The 19,605-nt window shown below is 44.5% G+C and overlaps 1 protein-coding gene across 1 annotated transcript in view; it reads left to right on the forward strand.

Annotated features, from left to right (window-relative positions):
- Nucleotides 1–331: 331 nt before the first annotated feature.
- Parp14 (poly(ADP-ribose) polymerase family member 14) overlaps nucleotides 332–19,605 on the forward strand; it is a 54,826-nt gene continuing 35,552 nt past the window's right edge. The window contains exons 1-6 of the mRNA XM_017800568.2: nucleotides 332–1,042; nucleotides 6,098–6,228; nucleotides 6,936–6,981; nucleotides 11,500–11,739; nucleotides 14,470–14,706; nucleotides 16,436–18,702. Coding sequence (XP_017656057.1) covers nucleotides 856–1,042; nucleotides 6,098–6,228; nucleotides 6,936–6,981; nucleotides 11,500–11,739; nucleotides 14,470–14,706; nucleotides 16,436–18,702 — 3,108 coding nt within the window. The 5' untranslated portion in view covers nucleotides 332–855. The remainder of the gene's footprint in view (nucleotides 1,043–6,097; nucleotides 6,229–6,935; nucleotides 6,982–11,499; nucleotides 11,740–14,469; nucleotides 14,707–16,435; nucleotides 18,703–19,605) is intronic.

Genomic DNA, 19,605 nt, shown 5'->3' on the forward strand with positions numbered 1-19,605 from the left:
ACAGCTGAAAAATTTTTATGATACATCAGCTATATAGGAATATAATATACAAATCAAACATTTGCTGACAAAAGAATTCTGGTCAGGCATGGTGATAACTCACTTTTAGTCCCAGCATTCAGGAGACAGAGGCAGGCAGAGGCAGTCCCTGAGATCAATACCAGCCTGGTCTCCATAGAGAGGGAATTCTAGGCCGACTGGGGCTACAGGGAGATCCTGTCTCAAAAAGACCAAAAAAAAAAAAAGCACTTTTGCCATTTATTAAAAATGAAAGCAATTTGCATACTGAAATACCGAAGTGAATGTGTTCCTTTGTTTTTACTGTAATATCTGTATCCCTCTGTTGAATCCACCCAGAAAGCAGAGCTCCTAGCATACGTTCCTCAAAAACTGGGAGTTCACAGTGTTCACAAATCAAGGAACAGAACTCAAAAGGAGAAAAACCAGGCCAGATTCGAATAAGTAGCCCCCAGGTAGGCAGCAAGCACCCCAGGCAGTGTGTGACTCCTTTTCTTTTCTTCCACAAGGTTGGCTTGGAGAATTTTTGAGTGTATGTAAGGTTCAGCTATGGCTGGTGACTGGCCAGTGGTGCCTGACTTGGGGACCACTATGCACAGGTGGATGGATGGAGATCAGAGGCCCTGCAGGGTTAATGGCCTTTGTGTGGGCGGGAGAAGAAAGTGGGGAACTGGGCGTGCACTGGACTTGGGGTACGCTCCATTCCACTTTCCGCGCAGCTGACTGAGGACAGAAACATAGAAACTTAGGTCGGGAGGAGTTTCCAGGAAACGAAAGCGAAAGAGGCCAAGTAACTTTCCTCAGGCTGGGGACAGTCGCGGCGGCCATCGGGGCAGGATGGCAGCGCGCGGTCCCTTCCCGCTGCTGGTCGAGGGGTCTTGGGGCCCCGATCCCCCGAAGAACACGAGCGTCAAGCTGCAGATGTACTTCCAGAGCCGGAAGAGATCCGGCGGCGGCGAGTGCGAGGTCCGTCCGGACCCGGGGAACCCGGCGCGCTTCCTGGTGCTCTTCTTCCCGGAGGACGGTGAGGGGCTCCGGCCTGGGGCCGCCGTGTGGGGTCGGGACTCCCGGCGGCCGCGGATCAGCGCTCAGCCTTGGCGCAGGAGGTCGCGGGCACACCTGGGCTGGAGCACACTGGGCGGCGGTTCCCCTGCGCTTCCAGTTGCTTCGTGTGAACCTTTCCGTACTTCTCTGCCTTTCCTGTTTTTATTATTATTTAAGTGAGGAAGAAAAAGAATTAAGAAGTCTAAAGAGTCTCGGCGATTTCTCCTGGGTCAGGGAGCACTGGGGGTCATTGGGGAGGTGAGCACCGAGAAGAGAGAGGCCAGGAGCCTTGTCCCTCTGCCCCAAGGCGAGGCAAGCTGAGCAGGGGTCTGCTTTGAAGCCTAGATTTGAATTATCACAAAATCATACTCTGTGCAGGAGCACCGCTGACAGTCTGAAGTGGTTGTTGTCGGTGAGCTTTGACCTCTGGAGATGTTTCTCATATAGGCCACAGAATAGAGGAGTCCTCTCTTGCTCCCCAAGCTAGCCCAGAGCCCCCTGCTTGCTCAGGTTGGAAAGTCTATGAACTGTGGCTTCCGGAAGGCCACTTCCCCGCTGAGATTTTGCAGATCAGGGTCATCCTTCAGGAGGCAGACAACCCTCCTGCTTGTCGGTGGATTTGAGGGAAGCATTTGGGCCAGAGGAGAGGCCAGGAGGCTGATGAGGATGTCCAGTTGGAGCAAGGCAGCTGCCCCATCTGGGATCCATGAAGGAAAAATATGAAAGACAGCAAGATGGGATCTGCAGGAAGCCAGGACTGGAGGGGACAGGACACCTGCTTGACCCAGACTCCTGGGCAAAGGAAGACAGTGTTGTCCTCGGATGAACTGCAACATTAAGTGCACAGAGGGTGGCTGGTGGCATAAGCCTGCTCTCCTCTGACTTTCATTTTCCCTAGAGGGTTTCTAGCTATGAACATCCCCATCTTCTCTACCCCAGTGTAGGTCACATTCAGGGGCCTATACCACCTGCATACCAGTCTCCTGGGGGACACATTTCCAGCCCAATTCTAGAGACTTAGTACACTGAGTATAGAGTGGGTAAGAATTATATGTCACAAGCCCCTCCAGTTGACCCTGACATGCTAAAGTCTGAGAATCTTTGTTGTTTGGAGATGACCTCAAATGAGGAAAAACGGAATCTCTCTCTCTCTCTCTCTCTCTCTCTCTCTCTCTCTCTCTCTCTCTCTCATGTGTATGTTTGAGTGGAGTAAGAAGAATAAATTTAATGTAATTTTTCCCACATATCTCCTCATAGCGTAACTCTTTAACAAGAGTATATATCTCTCATATCAGAATCTGGAAGAACAAGTAGCATAAAGATATATACAGCACAGAATATAATCTTGTGAAAGGATTGTTCAAATCTTGCCTTCAAAGCAGACCCCTGCCCAACTTGCAGGGCTCCCAGGCCACTGTCTCTCTTCTCCCAGGTCGCTCTAGTGGTTCCTCTTGTCTTACCCCAATACAGATGACTCAGCTGCTGCAGGTCAAAGTCCTCAGGATGCCAGAATGTCCCCGTTCTGTTTCAGTTTCCTACTCTAGGAAGCATTTCCTCAGTAACACGTCACCAGGAATTTCCTTGCAATGGATTTACATTCTGGAAGGCATCCTGTAGATGGCACCACCCTCTTCTCCAGGAAGTAGCTTCAGCAGGTGCAGACCACAGTGTAATATGACTTTATTCATTCAGATCTACAATGGCCAAATTAGTGAATAGCAGATAGGAAAGGAAAAGACAGAGCTCCCCTTTGTATAAGTGAATTTATGTAATGTTGAGTGTAATTTGACTTATATCTTGTTTTTGTGTTAGGGATCAAACAGGACCTTGAGCATGCCAGGTGGGTATTCTACCTCTGAGCTGTGCTCCAGAACCTCACCATGTTGTAAATGCCATTTCAGACAGGGATATTTTATCATGCTTTCTGGTCATCATTTGGCTCCAGGTTTCTGTGGAGGAGCCTAGGTGTCCTTGAGGTAAGGGGTCCCATTTTCTCAAGTGAAACTGAGGCTAGATGACCCAAAGATGGCACAGGAGGGAGGCTGGACACCAGAGTTTTTGCTCCTCCCAGATTCACCCTCTCCTTGTTGGAGATTACAAACTGTTATCACCACCATTGCTCCCCCGGGAATACTTCCATCCATCCATATTGCATGCAGTCTAAGAGGCTGGCAAGCTTAGATGCCTTTGGACTTTGCCAAAGTCCAGGGAATAAGAAAAGGAATGCAACACAGAGGTGCATGATGTTAGGTAACTGGCTTCAAAGCTTGTTCTTGACCTTTAGGTCACTCAGTCCTCAGTCCTCCCGCCAGCTCAGTACAGCCCCTCTACCCTTCATAGCCCCTCCAAAGTCTGTATTGAAATGCCTGCCTACTCGTAGAGTGGAATTAGACTCTGATGCTCCTTCTCAGGAGATTCAAGGCCTGTATCTGAGTGTGCATCCAAGTGAGGCACCACTTGGCCCACCTACTTCATGACTGATGTGGGAAAGCTATCATGCCTCCCCCACGAAAGACTCTGAGCCCAGCCAGCCACATCAGAGCATTGCATGAACCCAACATTCACACCACAAGAGAGCTGTGATCAGCAGGGCTCCCATTTCCTTTCTCCTTTACCTGTTTGCACCATCCCACTATACTGGTCATGCCCCTCCTTTAACATTCCTTCTCTATACTTCCTGGTCTGAGATACTCTGATTTTCCTCTTTCTCTGGCTGCTGTTTCTGACATTTGTAACTTTCATTTGCATAGCTTTTGAGGGTGCTACTGACAATATTCATAGATAACATTTTAAACAGGGAAACTGAGGCTCCAGAGAGCATTTATTTACAGACTCTCACCTAGTTTGCAGCAGATTTCGAAATAAAATACAGTCCTTTGGACTCTGTTTACTCCCAACTACCTGATATGCTAATCCTGCTTTTGTTTGTTTTTACAAAATCTCCTCTATTCTTTTTCTGTTCCTTTACTACCAGATATGAATTTATCATTACAGGCTAAAGTATTGCTTGAAGTGGCTAACTGGACTCCTGGTCATTCTGCTGATGGCCAACTGAGTCACCTTCCTAAACCTAACTTTCATCATACCATTAGCCAGTCTTCCCCTGCTGGTGCCAGCCAGCCAAGATGGACAGTACCTGAAAGGGGGAGTGAGGATTGAAAGAAAGAAAAGGAGACAGGAAAGATGCTTGGGAGGACTGACAGTGAATACTGCAGCCCCCATTTATTTCAGCTCCACCTTTTCATACAGAAGAACTCAATTAGTTACAACAGCTGTTTTCCCCACCTGTATCTGAGGGTCAAGGAGTGGTCAGATCAAAGGCTTCTTTGATCCTTTTGTTTACCACTGTTGCCTCAAGGTCAGGTGTTGTGAGGCTCTCCATATAAACATATTCTTCCTGATAAGGCAGATTAGATACTGGTGTGCATAACACAAACTCAGTAAACAAGCCTGACACAGCTCAATGTACATAATAAACAAACAGCCCCCAACATTCCCCATAACTGGTTCACTTCACTGAAGAATGAACCTTTCTAGCTTGAGTGTCTACTGAGTGCCAGGTACTGTACTAAACTCATTATGTTTCTTCAACTTAATTACACTTAACACTGGTACAAAACACTCTCCATTAATCTCATTTTATTAATAAGAAGACTGAGGTTTTGAAAGTAAGACTTATTTAAGAGGAAAGGTAACAGCCAGGTTTCCTTTAAAGTGAACATATTTGAGGTAATCAACTTGAACAGAGGGAAGGTTTATTTGGGCTTAACAATTTGAGAGGTTGCAGTCTGTAGTTAGTTGGCCTGCTGCTTTGGGGCCTGTGGCAATTACACTTGGCAGAGAAGCTCTCATTTTGTGGTCAGAAGTGAAAAAGAAAGGAGGTGGAATGGGCTGGGGTCCCAATGTCCCCTGAAAAATCCCCTAATGACCTAACTTCCTTCTTCTAGGCTCACTTAAAGCTTCCAATGCCTCCCTTTAGCACCATGAGCTGCCAACCATGTCTTTAACCCCAGATCCATGCTATAGCACTAAATATTACAAAGTAAATTTACAGACTGAGGAAATGACTCAGTGGATAAGAGCACTTATTGTGGAAACATGAGGACCTAAGTTTGAATTCCAAGCAGTTACATTAAAAGCTGGGCATGGCTACACATGCCTGTAACTCCAGTATTGGGGAGAAGAGACAGGCAGATTCAAAGAGCTCCCTGGCCAGCATGCCTAGCTAAAAGAGCAAGCTTTGGGTTCAGCAAGGGACACAGTCTCATGGCAATAAGACAGACAGCAATAGAGGAAGACACTCAACAGACCCCTCTGGCCTGCCTCCACATGCACACAAGTGTACCCACCTGCACACTCATATGCATGACCCACATCCATATACACATACAACACAAACAGCACACACACACACACACACACACACACACACACAAAGTAAGTTTAAAGATAAAATTCAAATCCATGTCTGATTGTTACATTTTTCTACTTTTTATTACATAGAGCTTCTCTTGAGAAACTGACTGACCAATGTTGACAAATAATGGTGACGTCCGTAGAAATCACAGGTTTATTATATTGTCTTAGCTTGGTTTCTGTTACTGTGATAAAACAGTGACCAAAAGCAACTTGGGGGAGGAAATGGTTTGTTTGGCTGACAGATTACAGTCTATCATCAAGGGAAGCCAAGGCAGGAGCCTAAAGGCAGGAACTAAAGCAGAGACCATGGAGGATGCTGCTGACTGCCTGCTTCCCTGGCCTGCTCAGCTACCTTTCTTAGCTATCCAAGGCCCACCTGTGGTGGGATAGCACTGCCACAGTAGGCAGCCCTCTTACATCAATTAGCAACCAAGAGAATACCCCCACAGCATGCCCACAGGTCAATGTAATGGAGGAAATTCCTTAATTGAGATTCCTTCTTCCCAGGTATATGTAAGTTTGTACCAACTTGACTCTAACCAGCACATATATAAATAAAGATTTGCTTGCCACTTGGCTTTAAATTTTTTGTTTTGTTTTGTTTTGAACATTTCAGTTCGACAGAATGTCTTGGAGAGAGAGAATCATGAGTTAGTGTGGCCAGAAAAAGGAACATTCAAGTTAACTGTCCGGTTGCCTCCAGACCAAGATGAAGCCTCAGTCTCTAAGGAGAAAATGCCAACAAAAGTGAGTAAAATTGGGAGGAACCTCAAAGGGAAATAGGGTGTTCTTCCAAGAGGTATGGGCATCTCAGTGATGAAAATATGGTGGACTGAGGACCTAAGTCAAACTAGAGTGAGCAGAGCAGCTTAGAACTGCGGGGGAGCAAAGATTGTGATGAGGCAGTGAGATAATGAAGGAGCAGGCATGGAAGACAACTTGTAGACACTTGGAAGTCAAGATTTGGGGGTTACAATATAGTTTGGGGTGTAAAATGTTGACTCTATTTCCCTTGGCTGCTTTATAACCAGAAACTTGCTGTTTCATTTTTCCATTGTTTTGAGGTGCCAGCAATCCATACTGAATGCACCGTTTCCTCGGGTGTGAAAAGAGTTGCCAGGGATGTCTATGGCACATATGCACAGGGCTTGCTACATAGCAAACAATACATACTAAGTGTGGGATCAGGACTAAGCTGTTCTTCCGACTTAGGTCATACCACATTCGCACACGGTTGATGTGAACTGGGGACTCTGTTGTGTCTCCTTTTCACCAATGATTGTTCTGAACAGCAAGTGATCTCACTATAGCATGTGCTCTAGATGTACTTAGGAGCTGGTGCCCCAAGTACTTCATTACCATCTCCATGCAGCCAACATCGCCAGTGAGGTCCAAGAGACACTTTCTTAATGGGAATAAGTAGTGCATTAATGCTCTTTATTGTTGAATTTTAGGAGTTCAAGACAAAAGAAGATGTTCAAGAACCAGGTAAAGTCTCAGGTAAGCCAGCACTGTGACATTCAACAGGCAGTTTTACTTCTCGTAAAGAAGTCACTTGGGGGATCGTCCCTCAAGCCTGACACTGTGTAAGGTCTGCTCAGCCTGGAACTGCCTTGGGTTGCATTAACTTCACATTCTAAGCTGGGTGTGTAGAGGACAGGCCCTGAGGGAGCCCCTTGAGTGCTTAGGGCTCAGGCCAGAAGAACAGGAAGAGAACTTTTGGGGGCTGGGAAGTGTCTGCAACTGAGGAGAGGGAGGGAAAGAAGTATCTGAGAGGTGGAGGACAGACTGCTAGAGACTTCGGTGGCCAAGAAGCAGCAACAACAGGACACGCCCTGGATGCTGTGTGGCTTGTCAGGTGCCGTTGCTCTGTGAGCACTGACTGTGTCCTCTGCAGTCACAGCAGGGAGCGCTGACAGAAGGACCACAGCTTTCCAGCACTGTGCAGGGTGTGGGTGCAGTGCCTGCTCCCACCTGGAGGTGGCAGCTCTCCTTTCCATACCTGCTGCAGGAAACACAGCCAAGCAGCTGCTGAGGCACTTCCTCCATTGCTAGTGTCTGGGCTTTGTCCTGTTGTCTGCCTGCCATTCATAGAGGCAGGAAATGGACAGCCATGCTGAATCAGAGAAGCAAGAGTACATATACAGATGTTTACACTCAAACCTTAGGTAAAGGCTTTCTTAGAGCTGTTTCAGTATTCGCCTCTAAAACTGAACTTGTCTGCAACATATGTAGTTTTCTGTAACTTTCTCTTTTTGGAAATTGACATTGAAATGACAGCTGTTTTAGTTAGCAAAATGACTGCTGAGGGACAGATAGTTTTCACCTGACATGGAGGTACTGTTACATTGTGGAATTTAGTGAGTCTATTTTTCTATTTTAAAAAGAAATGTGAAATTCGCATGAAATAGGAATCTTTTGTTTGTTTGTTTGTTTATAGATAAATTCTAGCTTCCACAATTCCCAGGAGATAAGAATTTCTTTTTTGGCTGTTAAGATTACTCCTGCTTTCCATCATTCAGATATGGAATTGGCTCATCCACTCCCAACATTTATTAATATAATTCCTTAAATAGTTGCCATTTTCTTAGAAGATGCTTTAAGTGCTACACTCTGAAGCTCAGTTTTAGACCAGGAAGTAGCTTTATATTTGTGTACTTACACCTACATTATGTTCTAGAACTGATAAGTACTCAAACCAGTGTTTTTTGTGGTCCTGTAGGTTTTATCCTAACTCTGTTAACTGATTTTCTGGTTCTGTTTTGAGTTGGTGTGAAACCCCTCATGTTCTTTGGGAGAGCCATCCAGCCTCTCTCTACCAGTGAGCTTTTCAGTACCCTTGAGATTTTGGAGCCATTTTCATTTGACCCAGGCTATAAGGATAGAAAGCAGCTATAAAGCTGGGTGGCTTTCAGCAAATCTTTCTGCTGGCTTGTCTAGGTGAGAGGAAGAGGCCCTTTGCTGGATAGTTTCTCCACATTGAATTCTGCCTCTGGCCCTAAGACTAGGACTAGGGGTAGACAGCTGCAGGACTGAGATGTAGAGGAGTTAGGTTCTAGGTCTCAGGTGTGGGTATCAGGGACTTTTGCCTCTGGCCCTAAGACTAGGACTAGGGGTAGACAGCTGCAGGACTGAGTGAGATGTAGAGGAGTTAGGTTCTAGGTCTCAGGTGTGGGTATCAGGGACTGCTGAACCACAGGTGTTTTAGGCATGCCTGAAACCCAACACCTGGAAGTTTGTAGGAGTTGACAGCATAGGGCCTGGCACTCACCAGTCCCATGACCTGTGAGCCTAACCCACGTCCAGTTCCAAGCTGAGTTTAGTTGGACTGGGCCTAAGGGGTGGAAACAAGCTACTGAAAGATCCTAAAAAAGAGAAAAGGGAATGGGCAGAGAAATACAAGTCGTCTGTGGTCAGCAAATTCTGGAATTTCCAAGTCAACATCTCCAATCTCAACTCCTTTCTAAAATTCCAGACCTCGGTCTGACCTTCCTGTTGGGAAGTCAGAGTCATCATGTCTGCAGGAAGTATGTCCACTTTCTCCCTGTATTTGATGTTTTTTTTTTTTTCTCATCACTGTGACAAAATACTTGACAGAAACAACTAAAAGGAGGAAGGATTTATTTTGGCTCACGGTTCAGAGGGAACAATCCATCATGATGGAGAAGGCACAGCAGCTGCAGGGACTTGGTCCATGGTGGAAGAATCTTGTGGCATGACTGTTCACATCTTAGTAGATGGGGAGCACAAAGCTCGGGCCAGAGATACAGTTGGGCTGTGACCCTCAAAGTCTACCCCCAGTGACCACCTCCACAAACCATGCCTCCCCCCACAATGGTTCCACAACTTGCCAAAGCAGGGTCACCAGCTCAGACCATGTGCACTAACTCCTGAACCTGTGGGGACATCTACATCTAAACCAGAACCAGTGGCCTCTTAATTTTTAAACCCTTTTTCTTTTTCTTTCTTTCTTTTTTTTTTTTAAAGTACACAGCCAAATTGCCTCCCATCTTCTAGAAACTTTAGGTACCTCTCTTCTTAGTCGTTTGTACCTGTTGGTCACAGACGCCTATTAATCTTTTTTTAATTCTTTCTCATCCATCCTTCTCTCACTGAAGCCCGCACTTATTACCTCTCAAGTCCAGTTTGCAGGAGTTCACACCTTGGTCTCTATCTCTAACACCCTCTCCTTCCATCTGACTGGTCCTCTGCTCTGACTCTCAATGTCCTGTCCTCTTTCACAGACCCCTGGCTCACTCCTGTCACCAACTGCAGGCGAAGTCACAGCATATTCTAGCTACTTTTCTGGCTTAGTTTCTTACATCTTTGCACAAAAGCAGTCTTTTTGAGACATATGTCAATCAGGTAGTCATTTTCTCTTTTTTCTTTCTCTCTTTTTTTCCTTCTTTCCTTCCTTTCTTTTGTTCATTTCTTTTTCATTACATTTTATTTTTATTTTTTATGGTTTATTTATTTTTATGGTGCAAGTATTGATGCAAGTATTTTGATGGCCAGTATGTTTACTAGTATGTGTGTGGTGCCTGTGAAGTTCGGAAGAGGATGGCAGAGCTGCCAGTGCATGCTGGGAGTTAAACCTGGGTCCTCCGGAAGAACAGCAAGTGCTCTTAACCCCTGAGCCACCTCTCCAGCCCCCCATTTTTATTTTTTTGAGCCAAGTTCTCACTATGTAGTTCAGGGTGGCCTAAAACTCACAATGTAGCCCAGGCTAGCTCTAAACTTGTGCTTCTCCTGTCTCTACCTCCTGAGTGCTGGTATCACAGGTCTGTACCACCTTGCCTAACTCAAGTTGCCATTTTCTAAGTGGTCTGGGTCACTCTCAGTTCTCTGCCCTACCACTCTTGCTCACAGTGCCCTATAACCCACTTTTCTCTACCTAATTCTATGCACCCCTCAGGGCCTGCTCAGCTTTCTCCTCTTCTCTGAGGCCCTTTCCACCCTGCCCAGTCCTGTTACCTTCTTGGACACTGACATGTTCCCAGATGCTCCCTGTTCATCAGTTCACCAAACTTCTCTCAGGATGAAGCCTCTAATAACCATGGGTTATAAAACTACATTGCTGGAAAGACCAGCTGTATAGTTCACTTAGTTCAGTGTTCTCATTATATAATTCAGAGACTTCCCCAAGGTCACAGGACTCAAGAGTAGCAGTCAGAGCTGCATGTGCTTGTGCACTCCTGTAATCTATCACTTGAAAGGTAGAGGAAGGAGGATCAGGTGTTTAAAGCCAGCCTTGGCTATATATCAAGTTCAAGGCCAGCCTGAGCTATATGAAACTGGCTCAAAATAGCAAGCAGAAAGAGTGGCTGTCAGGAATTGAACATATAGCTCCATCTCTAGCCCAGTATCCATTCTAGTTGGTCACATCTGTCTCATTAAGGCTGTTATGTTGCTGGTCAATCCTGAAGCTGTTTATAGTCAGCATGAGTGTATGCACATCTTCAGATATCCTTGCTTCCCTCCAGTGAGCCAAGCTGTAGTTCTGTAATTATGGAATATCTGCTGAGCTCAGCTGTATCCCATGTGCCAGCAAACAAAGAATCATGTGCCTTGCTTTTGAGAGGCTTAGTTCCCTAATTATGATTCAGAATCATTCTAGAAATATATGAAGGACAAAGTAGCCTCAGAAGGCATAAAAGGGGTAGTAAAACTGAATTAATAACAACAGACATTTTGTTTTATATTTTATGTATTTTTTGGTCTTTTGAGACAGGATCTCCCTGTAGCTGCAGCTGGTCTGGAACTCGGTATATAGACCAAACCGGCCTTAACCTCATAGAGATCTGCCTGCCTCTGCCTCCAGAGTGCTGGGATTAAAGGTATGCACCACCAACCCAGCTTACAAATGACATTTTATTTTTTAATTCACTGAAGTGAAAAGCTACCTAAGATTTGCTTTTAGCTGAGTTGATCAAAAGACTGGGAAAGGAAAGGTGGGGGTGTCTTGGGACAAAGTACTTTAATAAGATCACAACATAATACATTGTCCTCCCAAATCAGATTTATCAGAACTGGATATGAAAGATTCTCCCAGTGATCAATCCAAAAACGTGGAGAATATCCCAAGAGAATGTGAAAACATTCCCTCTATGGTGGCATTTGAAAATCTGCAGGCCAAAGTGACTGACACGGTGTTAACCATCTTGGTGGAGAATATAACTGGTCTCTCCAGTGACGACTTTAAGTTGGAGATAATCCGGGATTTTGCCATTGCCGTGGTTACCTTTCAGAAGCCTATAGGTGAGTCCATTGGCATCGAATCCCCAGGCTTCTATATATCGCACCTTGTGATGTGGGGGCTTCTCTGAAAGTCTGACTCTTTGTAGTGGCCAATAAAAAAGGACTATGGGTTAGTAAAGAGACTCTAAAATAAATTGGAAAGAGAAGCAAATTAGTTTTGAGGTCAAGTTCTGATATGCTTAATAGGCTGACTTTTATTATATGATGAGAGAGAGAGAGAGAGAGAAAGTCTAAGGTTATAAGGTTATTAGGAATCAGCATGTTCATGTTATCTCCCTGGGAGGAAATAAGATTGCTCTGTTACCAAGCTGGGCTTCCTAGGCAGTTTAACAATACCAATAAATACCCATACAGTGCTTACTGTAAGTCAGGTACTTGCTAAACTCTACACGAATGAATCTGTTCCTTTCAAGCACTCCAGGACATAGGTGTAAAAGTGCTGAGAGATGGGGAAACTAACTAGATTTGAGCTCGGGCAGCCAATTCCACTTCCTTTTCTTTTACTCATGTTCCCACATTCGTCTTTTGTAGGATGCTTTCATGGTTACATATGCAGAGATGAGTAAGTACATTTGATGTGGAAAATGATTACTTGGGCCAGCGAGATGACTCAGTAGGTAAAGGCACTTGCTGCCAAGCCTGAGTTCAATCCCTGGGACTCACATGGTGAGAAAGGAAAAAACTGACTCCCCAAAGTTATCCTCTTTCTCTGACCTACATGCACACCCAGGCGTGTGAGCACACACACAAACACACACATACACAGAGAAGAAAAGAAAAACAAGTGGTCTTATCAATGTCACGTGGAACCATCCCTACAAAAACAAAGCAAGCTTCCAATTCCAAACCTTCATTGTTCCATGGCTGTGGCAGTGGGATGGTGATTAAGCCCACAGATAGTGCGGTTAAATGTCTAGCCCTGCTACTTAACTAGTTGTATGAAACTGGCCAAGTTGTTATCTTCTCTGTGCCTCATTTTCCTCACCTATAAAATAAGATCCCTAAATGTCTGCAAAGATTAAATGGGATAATGTTTAAAAGGTACTTAAACTTAACATAGTACCTGAAACATGGTAAGGATTCAATAAAGGGCAGTCTTCTCATTTCAAGTTCACTATTATTTCTTATATGGGGCTATTTAGTGGACTTGCTTTTGTTCGCTGACCAACAATCTTGAATCCTTACTGGGTTAGTTTTCCATTACCGTAACAAATAAGTCAGGAAATCAGCCTGTAAAGAGAAAAGGTTTGTTTTGGCTCTCAGTTTTGGAGGCTTCAGTTCATGATCAGCCCTGTTGCTTTGGGGCCTGTGTTGAGGCAGTATCCATGAGGCAGGCACATGGAAAATTGTTTATCTCAATGGCCCAAAGTGAGAGATTTGGAAGGAACAGGCTCATCCTGTCCTCTTCCTCCCACACAGTGACTTGGATATTCCCCAGTAGGCCCTACCTGTGAAAGAGTCCATCACTTCACATTAGCACCAAGGTGGAGACTAAGCCTTTAACACATGAACCTGTGGAACAGTTTAGATTCTAACTGTAGCATTGTTATAGGCCAGGCACTGGTTTAGGCTCCATGGCAGGAAGATGACTATATCATGGTTCCAGTACTTGGGGAACTTTTAGTCTGGGAGCAAAGAGGAAACACATTTGTAACTGAATAATGAAGATGAAAGAGAAGTTGTCTCTCAGCTGTAATAACCTATGAGGAATGGGAGGAGGAGACCCAAGCATGGAAGAGCAGTTTTGCTCTTCTGAAGTGTGTACTCCAACAGAGCCAGTTGATCATGTCCAAAATGCACTAAGCTTATTCATGCTACTGCTGTTTCCTCTTTCCCCTATCCGTATGGCAAACTCCTCTTCATTCTTCAAGTAAAGTGATGGACTCTTTCACAGGTAGGGCCTAGTGGGGAATGTCCAAGTCACTGTGTGGGAGGAAGAGGACAGTATGACCCTATCCCTTCCAAATCTCTCACTTTGGGTCAAACCAGAGACCACATACTCTGGAAATCCAAGACTGGAAATCCCTAGTTCTATTTTTCTCTTAATGGATCTCCAAAAGGCAATTTCTTTGTATTCAAGACCTATACCCTCCTGCATGGTATACTAGCAAGGCCTTGCATTCATCTGTTTACCTAGATCCTGGCTAAATGGTTGGAACATCATATGCCCATCCACCACTGATCCCTGTTAATTTGAAAGTGCTAGTTAGGATCAGTTCTGCAGGGTGAATAGAATCAAATTTAAAAACAGAAGAGGGCTGTGGATGTGGACCAGAGGTAGTGTTTGGATTTGATCCTCGGCATCACAATAAAACAAAAGCACCTCCATCCCGCAGATTGGAGAAGGTATTGTAGACACAGGAAACTATATATACAAGGTCAAAAGAAGGAGACTTTTAAAAGTGATTAATTTTTTATGGCAACATGGAAAATAAACAGCAGGGAAAGTGGTGCTTGGAAATGAGTTTGGTGTCGATGGTGAAGGGTCCTATAGGCCTCGCTAAGGGTGTGGGCTCCTGTCTGCTGGCATGGGGACCTTGAGGGGCTTGAGAAAAGAGTAGAAGGAGAGATATTGTGGAGAAGGCACTCAGGAGGCTTGGACATAATTGAAGCCAGCTCAGTGCAGAAAATGCCAAGATTAGCTTTCCCTTCTCAATGAACAGCCATGCAATTTCTCCTGCATTTACAGAAATGTAATAATAATTTTCTGATTTTTTGTTTGTTTTGTAGATGTTGAAAAATTTGTTTTTGATTGTATCAGTCACCATTCAAATAAACAACTCCAGCTTGCACCGAGACTCCTGGAAATGACCAAAACAATCAGGGTGGAAAACTTGCCACCTGGTGTTGATGGCTACCACTTACAACTTTTCTTTGAAAGCCCTTTCAATGGAGGAGGAAGAGTTGCCAAAGTCGAATGCTTTCCTGAAGAGAGTTCAGCACTGGTTGAGTTCTGTGACAGGAAAGGTAGTGTGTCTCAGCCTCACACCCCTGGCATAATCCAGGCCGTTTCTGCAGATTTCAGCAGCTAGTTAAAACCTCATGCATATTATGTGTATGTTCATATATTTTTTTCAGAAATGGAATCAATTGCTGGGCATGGTGGCACATGCCTTTAATCCCAGTATTCAGGAGGCAGAGGCAGGCAAGGCCAGCCTGGTCTACATAGTGAGTTGCAGGCCAACTGGGGCTATGGTAAGACTCTGTCTCAAAAAACAAAAGAAAGGAAGGAAGGAAGGAAGGAAGGAAGGAAGGAAAGAAAGAAAGAAAGAAAGAAAGAAAGAAAGAAAGAAAGAAAGAAAGGAAGAAAGAAAAATGGAATCAATCACTTAGTCACTTGGATTTGAGGCATATTGAGGGCAGCAGTGCAGCGTTTAGAGAAGCAACACAAAGTAGATGAGAGATAAAAGATGCTCTGAGCCTCCATCTATGACTGGGAATGATGCTGTTCTTAGAGCCTTTGAAATACTGTATGTAAAAAAGTGGAAATCTGTGTTTTAGCTATCCATATTGAATCTCAAATTGATTTCAACAAGTTTAGGTAAAGACATACTCAGAAACATGTCTAGTTCCTGTAAAGTGTTTCTATTCCCCCCGTTTCCTGTCAATGTGCTTATTCAGGAATTAATAAGGGTGGCTTCACATGACCTCAGGATGGAGATTGGAAGGCATATTGAGGATGACATCTCTGATGGTTTTTGGGTCAGATAGACCTGAGTTTGAATCCTGGTTGGTGTTTATTGGTTTTGTGGGCTTTAACCCACCAAATTCTCTGCTTTCCCATCCGTAGAATGGATATCACATCACTAGTTAGCCTCCTTGGAATATTGTGAAGATTAAATAAAATATCCCTGAGGAGATTGTTACAGAGGCAAGAAGAGGTGCCGGGCTTATGAAACCTTAATCTCTGGCTGGGCTCACTGATGACTGTAAGGATGATTTAGCTTTGGTTGAAGGAGCAAGAACATAGGCTTCCAGGTTGGCCAACATTGGCGATCAGCTCAGATATTTACCCTCATCTGTGGAGCCCTGTTCAAGTTATCTAACCTTTGCCAGCCACAGTTTTATCATTTGTAGCTCAGGATATGTTTCTCTATCAAAAGACCACTGTGAAGATTAAAGACATTAAATTCTCTTAAAGAATTGGAAAACTGTCTGATACAAAGTAAGCTATTGCAATTACGATTCTCCCCATAAAGATAGTAACAGAATTCAAGTCACCATGAATGCTTAAATTCTGGGACTATACAAGAAGGAGAAGATGACAGAATACTTCATTTTGAGGACTAAAATATTCTTTTTGCTTGGCAAACATCAGCTATATGCTCGTGACCAAAATTATTATCTGTTTCTTGTCCTTTCGGTTGTGATCCTGAATCTTTATCAGCTGCATCATCTCTCCAGCCCAGTTATATCTGTTTCTTCATGAGGCAATAAATATTAAAGGCATCAGAAAAACCATAGAATTTAATTAACATTATTTCAGTGTACAGTAATTTAAGCATTAAGTAATGATTGAATTAAATTAGATCTACCTGTGCATGGTTGATACATATCAATTTATATTTGATTGTGTGAGAACAGTGCTGCCTCTGAATTCTACAAACCTTAGAGACCTTCTTCTTCTAGGAAAGTTTGAAACATGTCACATTGAGATGACTATTTATTTATTTATTTATTTATTTTTCTTTTAAAGTGTTAGACACCATCATGACCAAGAAACACAAGTTCAACAAGATGCCCCTGTCCATCTTCCCCTACTACCCATCTTTGGGCACAGCCTTATATGGTGAGGAGAAACCTCTGATCAAGCTCCCAACATCATTCCAGGAGTCACTGGATCCTCCCTTATGGAAGTTCTTTCAGAAAAAGGACCATTTGATAAAGGAAATTAATGATGAAATGAGGCATTGTCACTGTGAGTTAACATGGTCCGAAGGCAATAGCAAAGTTACCATCAGACCTGCGGCCACCTTAGTCAACCAAAGACCAAGAATCAAAACCTGGCAGAAGGATGCATCCACAGCGCTGTCTGACATCAGGTCTAAATATAAAGTTCAGTTGTTTGCAGTGGATTCACTGGTATGGGACATGATAAAAAATGACTTAGGAGATGACAGGGTTTGGACTGAGTTTGATGTGCAAAAGAAGAGTCTAACCTTAGCAGGAAAATCAGAAGATGTCCAAGACATTGGCCAGAAAATAAAGAGATTAATAGAAAATGCTACTGAAAAAATTAGAAAGGAAGAACAAAGTCTGAAGGAAAAAGTGGCCGTTTCTCCAGGAAAGCATTTTCTTTTGCATCAGAGTGGTCTCCTGGAGGATCTACGAAAAAAGTACCCAGAGATGGAGATTTCTTATGACACAGCCACTCATTACTTGTGCTTTAAGGGGCTCCGTGCAGATGTGTATCAAGTCAAGTGTGAGATCCAGGACAAGGTGTTTGCCATGGTTCAGAAAGGTGTTCCGTTTCCTCCTGAAATCTTCACGTTCCTGCAGCATGTAGACTGCCAGGAACTCTCCAAGGCTCTTTTTGCAGCACAGAAAACTCTCGGAACATATGAGCTGAAGGAAACAACGGTTCTCTTAACCAGCTCCTCTTCCAATGCCCTGTTAGAGGCTGAGCAACAAATGCACAGAGCCTTAAGTTTCAAGCGCATTGAAGTTGAGGACAAGGAAGTTCTTAGAAGTAATAAGTGGAAAAAGAAAATCCACACTCTGCAAAAGAAACACAGTTCTTCCATAGACATTACAGTAATGAATGAACTAACTTCAGAAACCCCGGCCGAGGTCATCATTGCAGGCTTCAGGACAGAAGTAAATGAAATCCATAGCACGCTTTTTGGGTTCTTGGAAAACAGCATGAAAATTGAGAGACTGATTGAAATAGAGCAATCCTTGGTTATGGACTATCTAAAATCAGACAAGAAGCTCCTCTGGCCAAAGATAAGGAGGGCAAATGTGCAGGTAGATTTTGAGGCTGAAAACAAACCAAAGGGCATTTTACTAAGTGGCTTCAAGAGCAAAGTACTAGAGTGCATGGACATTGTCAAGCAATTCCAGGCTTCAGTTTGCATTAAAAGCTTTCATACTGACAAGCCGGGTGCCAGGCAGTTCTTCCAAGATAAAGAGGCATATTACAAAAGTGAGGTCAGACGCCTTTATGGCTGTGCCATTGAGCTCCAGGAGAATGGAGAGAGGAAGAGAGGCAGCATCTCTGAGCAGAAGTGCCTTGTTCGGAGGGACGTGGTCCCTGGAGTCACGCTGACTGTACAGCAGGGAGATCTGACTCGGTTTCCTGTAGACGTGGTGGTGAATGCTGCAAATGAGGACCTTCAGCATATTGGTGGGCTTGCCCTTGCTCTCTTAAAAGCAGCTGGGCCTGACCTTCAAGCAGAATGTGACCAGATAGTGCAAAGGGATGGCAAGGTCCTACCTGGCAATGCTACCATCTCAAAAGCAGGCAAGCTCCCTTGCCACTATGTCATCCACGCAGTAGGGCCTCAGTGGAGGGGAGATGAGGCTCCAAGGTGTGTGCACCTGTTAAGGAGGGTTGTGGATCAAAGTCTCATTTTAGCCGAGAAGTACAAGTGTGAGTCCATAGCCATCCCAGCTATCAGCTCTGGAGTCTTTGGCTTTCCCTTAAACCGGTGTGTATTGACCATTGTTTCCACCATCAAGGACAACTTCCAACATAAGCAGAGTGGACACACCTTGAAAAAGATTTACCTGGTGGACCCATCTGACAAGACCGTGGGGGCCTTTGCTGAAGTTGTGAGAAATCTATTTGTAGACAACCGGCCCCAAATACCTCCCAAGGTACAACCCCAGCCCCGACCAGACTCCTCACCCGGCTTAAAAGAAACGACCTCACCTGGAAAAGTGTCACAGAAACAGGGCTGTCTGGTGTCCCCAGAAGGCCTGAAAATCCTTTTGATAAAAGAAGGTGTGCAAAATGCTCAGGTGAGTGTCGTTGTTTGCCACCAGTGTGCTGTGGTGTCTGCAGCTGCCTGATTGAGGGTCAAAGGAAGACAGGATGAAGGGAGAGAATGGAGAAGCTAATTCCATGCCCTCCCTCCTCACCTTCAGTTTTCCTTAGATAGTGGAAGTTTTTCCCAAATAACTTATGACTAGGGACTGGCCTATTGGTAAGAATTGACAGAGTGCTGAGACCAGATCACTCAGTTTCCAGAAAATGTAGGAGACACTGTGTGGCTCGCCACACATCTTCATTCTTTTCCATCTATTATGTTTGGTCCATCTAGGGTTTGTTCTCAGATAACAGGTCAGGAATCTGTCAGTGGAGATGGGGAAGGGTGAAGTTGAGGACTGCAGTGGAGCAGCCTCTGTGCCCAGTATCCATCTGTTGGTCTTTTGGGGTGAGGGCAAGTGTGGGTGGACCTGAGGAAGGTTCAGATGTTGGGAATCATGTAGGGACAACTCTTGGGGTGTGTGTGTGTGTGTGTGTGTGTGTGTGTGTGTGTGTGTGTGGGGGGGAGTTAGTATACTTCTGGATAGACTGGCAGCCAGCCTATCTACACACACATGCTAGGTTATAGACACAAGCAGCTATCCACCCAGCTAACCCACTGTGTCTCCCCCATCCCAGCTAATATGTTTTTAAAAACTATTTAATGCCCCTTCCAACAGTCTCTGACTAATCTGAAGCAGGGCAGGCACCTACTCACTAGCCAGTAGCTGCTGTTCTCTCTGGATGATCATAAATATGTCTTCCAGTGAATGTCAGCCCCACCCTTCTGTTGGCTGCAGAGGGTCCTGGTCCAGAGCCAGGTGACCCTCTTCTTCTGCCTCCCATATATCTTTGAGCATTTTTGTTTTTGTGGTTGTTTCATTTTTTCATGGGAA

The sequence above is a fragment of the Nannospalax galili genome, unplaced genomic scaffold (genome assembly GCF_000622305.1).
Source record: "Nannospalax galili isolate Female #2095 unplaced genomic scaffold, S.galili_v1.0 scaffold18, whole genome shotgun sequence".
NCBI lineage: Eukaryota > Metazoa > Chordata > Mammalia > Rodentia > Spalacidae > Nannospalax > Nannospalax galili.